This window comes from Coccinella septempunctata, chromosome 3 (genome assembly GCF_907165205.1).
Source record: "Coccinella septempunctata chromosome 3, icCocSept1.1, whole genome shotgun sequence".
Lineage (NCBI taxonomy): Eukaryota > Metazoa > Arthropoda > Insecta > Coleoptera > Coccinellidae > Coccinella > Coccinella septempunctata.
Genome location: NC_058191.1, coordinates 23,786,805 through 23,793,109, shown reverse-complemented (window position 1 = coordinate 23,793,109; position 6,305 = coordinate 23,786,805). Strand labels below are relative to the sequence as shown.

Below are 6,305 nucleotides of genomic sequence, written 5' to 3'. Positions count from 1 at the left end.
TTGAACTCTATGTTCCCATAGAGTCAGAGATATATCTCTGCATAGAGTTCAATGCTTAGGACATTTCAGTTCTTGTGAAAAAACACTAATAATAATAATAAATAATAATAAATAAATGAACAGAGGATTAAAAAAATATGGCCTAAAAATAAGGTTGAAGAAGAAAAAGAACTCAATTGAGTTGGGTTTGGCACTCGGTTAGCAACACTGCAAAATTGACACGTCCACAGATAATCTATGTTCTGTGGTCACGTCAGTTGTCAGTTTATGAACTTTCTTGTGTTTGTGTTGACACATAGACCTAATAAAATATGGACAGGCCCTGAGAGAGAGAGGTCACGAGTAGTAGGTTAGAAAGAGATGGACATATGGTAGAAAATGTCAAAATCATATGTTTATTGTTTACTGTTCAGCTACTGTGTTTTCAATCGATATTTCATTCTCCTCACAAACAATTTAAGAGAAAACTAGGTTTTTAGAATCGACTGCTACATGCTAATAAAGCGAAAGTGATTTATTTTTGGAAATAATAGACCAATAAAGGAGTTTCTTTTTTATTTCATGTATGTACATATAGGACATGATTTACAAAGATTTACAAGGAATATACCTAGTCTATTTTCTATATTTCATAAGGCCACAGCAAGAATTTGTAGAGGTGACTTGAATTTCGAGATAGTAGATATATTATTGAATATTATAAAGAATGTTGTTCTAAACGAAGTAGTTACATATGTATCATCACATTCTATTTCAAGGCATGTCCGAAGAAATTACTTAACTCCAATCTGGATTCAATATTAGGAAGAGGAGAGATGTAAATCATTCAGTAAGCCGTGTCACATCGGCAAACTCAAAACTCAATATTTTCTGTTGATCAGTGTCACAGAAATCTAACACTGGAAAGCCACACGATAAAGAAACAGGAGCAGTAAAATACAGTGTCCTTTCTCTATGGTAAAATATTACTGCCAGGAGTGCCAGAGAAGGGCAACTAAACCACCTGATGCAAAACCTATCAAAATAATTGAAAAAAAAATTGTAAATGATTAATCCATCATATAAATATTTCCCCAGCAGGAAATTTCATATTATTTGTGAAAGTATCAATAAACATACTTAAAATTATTGCCCTTTTCTCTATACCACACATGTTTTTGCTCAGAGAAGGTGAAATGTTTGAAAATTTCACTTAAACGATTAATTTTTCTCTGTGAAGCCAGAACGCAAAGCAGGGGTCCTTTTATCTTCCCAAATCACGAGTAATTTCAGTGTATATAAAATCAGACCCTGGCGAATGAGATAACAATGTTGTTTTACACAACTCTCAAGTTTTTTACATCAATAAAAATCAGAAAAAAAAATTTCAGATAGTATTTTTTTTATACGGAATCTATTATTTTATCAGCACTTGAAAGTTTCAAATACGAGAAAAATATAGTTGATTTGAAAACATTTTCGAAGTTGATTTCAGTCAGAGACAACCTCTGTTGTCAGTACAAAAATTGCTTCAAATTAATAGAAAATCTACCGACAACCACCCAAAAATGCAACATGGAGGATCAGCGGACTGGTAGAATTCCCGAGTTTACTCGATAACTTGGTTGAAGCGGCAACGTTGATTTATTCTCTACCAGCTACCAGCTTGACGTTTACTACCAGGGACTACTGTTATCTCTCTTTTCTACCACCCCCCTCTCTCTCGTTGGTATTCCTCGATGCGGTGAACGGGAAAACCACGTGAAGGCCTGTCCATGTATTATTAGGTCTATGTGTTGACAGTTCGTGTCGTTCGTGATTAACCACAGTGTTTAACACACATAACAGGGTTATTGAATATTTATATTCTGAATTATTCTGGGCCAAAGTTTCAGTTTTCCTCTGGTGTTATAAAATTACGGTCAAGATGGATTTTGGAACGTTGTTATACAATGCTCAAAAGAATAAAGAAGTTAAGAAGGAGGTATGTGATTACAGATTAACATATTGTTTATTCTCCCATTAAAGGAGCTAAATATCTTATACTGAATATCTTTTTAATTTTGCAGCCGATTAAATATTATAGCACAAAGTTTGCTCCACCAAAAAAGGAGCAGAAAGATAAATCACGGTTATCAGTCAATGTAAGGAAGTTTCTGGAAAAGAAGGAGGAAGAAGAGAGACAAAAAAGGCTTGAAGCTCAAAGAAAAAAAGAAGAGTTATTAGCTTTGAGATCGAAGGTTAGTACATGATTTTCTCTCATTCATTTGGTTTGAATATTTAATGAATATATGTTTTAAAATGTAGAAGTTTATGGTGCCCTAATTACAGCACCTCTGTGAATACTGAGATTGCCATTTTGTTTCACTTTTAAACTTGTAGTAGTAGTAGTAGTGATGAACTTAACAAAGTTTCGAAGGGCCAACAACCTAGTTCTTCCTGCCAAGCTTTAGCTTGATACATAAATAAAATTCCTTACATTAATGTTTTGTTGATCATTGGGAAAGATTTATGAGGTGTTGGGTAGGTTACAGTGTTCCTATCAGTTGGCCTGTCGAAGCTTTTCCTATGCTGTAAACTAAGTAAAGAAAAGGTTCATAGTTGCTTTTTTAATTATACTACAATGTAGAACCAAATTAACTTGAGATAACAAGATTCGTTTTTTTTTTTTAATTATTCTCAGTTTCCCCTGACTGTGCTTATATCTAATTCCTTATGAATCTTTTACAGGATAAAAAGGCTGTCAAGCGTGTGAATGTCATGTTGAAGCGGACCAAATCTGCAAATCAATCTGTTATTCAAGATGCAGTGGATTCCGACAATACTGCCGTTACTCTAGTTGGGCCTGCACAACCTGATGAAGATGATTATGGATATGTTTCACAAGAAGCATCTGCTTTTTATAATAAAATGATGGAAAAGTACAGTAAGATGCCAGACAAGACACCAAAGTTCTTGTTAGAAAAAAAGAAAGTTAATACCAATCTGAGCTCAACTAAAGATAGAGTTAAAGCTGCTTTAGAAAAGGAGAAAGAAGAAGCAATGATGCCTCATAAGAGAAAACGCAAACATAAGGATCCAGAAGACCTCTCATCTCCAGATGACAACTTCCCGTCTACGGCATCTAGAATTACTGATGAGAGACCTGATGCTAAGAAACCGAAGATTGATAAACCTAAACCTAAAATGCCTCCACCGATGAATTTCAATGGTAAGTCATTTCAACTTTTATCTCTATATTAAGAAGTGGGGCAAAGGGTGGAAAAAAATCGATAATATTGAATCTGAAAGCATGAGAGCTAGAAAAATATAGATGGCATCACCAAAATAGATGGCAGGTTTTTGCCATCGATTTGCAGATGATGGATAATGGCAAAAACCGCATCCCTTTATCTTCCTTTGAAAACTCATTTTTCTGCTCCTTAAGTTTGTGCCCCTATTTTGTAAAGTTTCAATGATATTGAAAAACATATGTAACATTTTACAGGCACTTTTTTATGTAGACTGCAGTGGCATAGTCAAAGATTTTTTTCAGTCTGCCACTTCATTGATGTAATATTAACACGTTGACTGTCCCATGAATCACATATGATACATAAAAATTTTCGCCAGGAGTCCATGAGTAGTATGTGATTCATTGATTCATTTGACGTTCAAGATAAATATGGTTACTTTTCATGAACGCTGCAGTTTGATCGGTTCATATGGGCTTAACATTTTGTAGAAATATGTATTGATAACCTCAATCATAATTTATCATATGTGATTCAAGAAACGTCAGCATCAAGCCTTCCATTGGACTTGAATATTTTGAACAAGAACACTTCCTTAAATGGCTGCAGAATTAATTTTTCATAGAATATATATTTTATCACTCAAAAGTAGCCCTTCTCTTTCGATAAATGTGTTGGACGTGGGGGGTGAAAAAAAAATTAGAATGGGGACAGTCAACGTGTTAACTTCAATTTTTTTGATATAAATGGTTTTTTTTCACATTCCTGAACCATATTGGAAAATTTTTCATCTTTTCAAATATCTGGAATGTAAGTGATCTTTCTAAAGAAAGGCCTCGTTTGTTTCATCATAATAATAATAATAATATGTCTTTATTTCAAATAGAGAAAATGTACATACACATACTCGAAGTGAAATAGGGTCAAACTTTACAGCAAAAATTCATTCACTGAATATGGCTCTAGCCTCAGGAGCAGTTGAAAGATCTGTCTCTTAAAACCGATCAGGGTAGTTTCTTCTCTCATATAACCTGTTTTGTAGATTAGTATATAAGAAAAGAATAATGTTATATTTGCTAGAACTAATATTGATTTCATTGTTTCAGAGCTCCTCAAACTAGCAGAAAAGAAACAATTTGAACCCATAATTATTGAGAAGAAAAGCAAAGAAGATGAAAGTCCCCTTACCAAGAAACAGAGAAGAGAAATGGAAAGGATGAGGGAGTGGCAGGAAAGAAAAAAAGAAAAACTTAAGCCTGACCCAAGCGAGCCCAAACAGAAAATTAATAAAGAAGCAGAAACTGCCAAATCGAAAATAGCAAAAGTGCCAAATCAGTCAATATTAGCAACAGCCCTAACAAAAAGTTCTAATAAGGCTGATAATAAAATGCAAAATCCTGAACCAGAAATTAGGAAAAAAATTGATTGGGGTCCTAAACATCCATCAGCTGGAAAAATGAACAGCATAACAAAGGCCCCAGTTGACATTAAAAAACCAGTCCCAAGTGCCTCCAATAATCCCATGAAAGATTTGGGAAAATCTGTATCAAATTATACAGAAAAATCTACAAAAATTGCCACCAAAAGCAATAATGGAACAACTAAGAATGGCTTACCTTCAAAGGACATAAAAAGGTATCCTAAAGAAATCAGTGTGAACAGCAGAGGCCCCTCTGACAAAAAAATGCTAGATAAGATTAAGGAGAAAGAAATGCCACAAAGAGAATTGTCTAAACCAAAACAGTTCCCACCAAATGATCTAAGGCCAAAACAATTTCCTCCAGCTGATGTGAGGAGAAAACCCATGTCTAATAAAATGCAAATGCAAATGAAAAAACGAAGAATTATCGATGATGATGATGAAGATTATGATTCTGAAATGGATGACTTCATTGATGATGGTCCCGAAGAAGAAGAGGATTACTCTAAATATATCAGAGAAATATTTGGTTATAACAAGTCAAAATATGTGGAAGTCGATGAAGAAGATGATGATATTATGGAGTCCTCATTTTCACAGCAGATGAAAGAAGAGCAAATCAGTACAAAATTGGGTATAATGGAAGATCTTGAAGATATGAGACTAGAGGAAGAGCACAAACGAAGGAAAGCATTAATGAAGAAAAAAATCGGTAGCTAAAAGTAAGATCGCACGCAGTGACCAAGATGCATTTAGTGTTTTAATCATTGCATTTATATTACACTAATATTCAATATAAATTCAATGGAAATTTAGTCAACTACTCTGAAACACATTGAAAAAGTTGGAGGGAATTCTTTGCAAAGTTTATATTAATGTATATATATATATATAAATATATATAGTTATATTTATTGTAGATATCAACACATGCTGTATTGTGATATTGTAAATAAAATTTTAAAAATTTTACTGCATAAGTCTTTCATTTCTTTATAAACCCTGTTCGACAATTACCTCAGACCGTTCAGATTGCTCTATATTGTTCTTTTACGACATCCAGATTGAGGAAACTACATATCTGGACTGTTCCAAAGAAAATCTGAGCAATATAATGACGATCTTTTCGTTCAGAATATTTCTATCTATGGGATGTACAGTTTGTTAAAATCGTCTTCTAACTTGTAAATACTTAATAACTGAACTCTACTTTTTTATTATCCGTGTGCTTAGTTTTTATTTAATAAATAATATGTATATATTTCAACCATCAAGTTTTTCTTGATGAACTTCTTTGTGTCCCATCAAAGAACAAAAAAATGTATGCAGCAAAATTTTAAAAATTTTACTGCATAAGTCTTTCATTTCTTTATAAACCCTGTTCGACAATTACCTCAGACCGTTCGGATTGCTCTATATTGTTCTTTGACGACATCCAGATTGAGGAAACTACTTATCTGACTGTTCCAAAGAAAATCTGAGCAATATAATGACGATATTTTCGCTCAGAATATTTTCTATCTATAAGATATTAGCTGACCCGGCAAACGTTGTTTTGCCATATAAATAATTTCCATGTTGTATCATAAAAAAATAGAAATTAAAAATTTTGTCTAAAAAATAAAAAAAAAATTTAGGGGTGGACTACCCCTAACATTTAGGGGGATGAAAAA

At 33.3% G+C, this 6,305-nt stretch overlaps 1 protein-coding gene and 1 long non-coding RNA gene across 2 annotated transcripts; both read left to right on the top strand.

Annotated features, from left to right (window-relative positions):
- Positions 1-416: 416 nt before the first annotated feature.
- Positions 417-1,128, top strand: LOC123309697. Its single transcript, XR_006537279.1, has 2 exons — positions 417-563; positions 759-1,128. It is a non-coding gene; the product is annotated as an uncharacterized LOC123309697 (long non-coding RNA).
- A 706-nt stretch (positions 1,129-1,834) lies between these two features.
- Positions 1,835-5,612, top strand: LOC123309690 (protein SPT2 homolog). The gene is made up of 4 exons (XM_044892915.1): positions 1,835-1,963; positions 2,049-2,219; positions 2,710-3,190; positions 4,319-5,612. The coding sequence occupies exons 1-4, from the start codon at positions 1,907-1,909 to the stop codon at positions 5,350-5,352; spliced, it is 1,743 nt and encodes a 580-aa protein (XP_044748850.1). The 5' UTR covers positions 1,835-1,906; the 3' UTR covers positions 5,353-5,612.
- The last annotated feature ends 693 nt before the right edge of the window (positions 5,613-6,305 follow it).

Bases quoted from the DNA above. Each gene is read 5' to 3' on its own strand.
- LOC123309690 (XM_044892915.1), top strand. From the start codon at position 1,907: ATGGATTTTGGAACGTTGTTATACAATGCTCAAAAGAATAAAGAAGTT. The intron at 2,220-2,709 runs GTTAGTACATGA...AATCTTTTACAG, and splicing joins TATTAGCTTTGAGATCGAAG to GATAAAAAGGCTGTCAAGCG. The intron at 3,191-4,318 runs GTAAGTCATTTC...TCATTGTTTCAG, and splicing joins TCCACCGATGAATTTCAATG to AGCTCCTCAAACTAGCAGAA.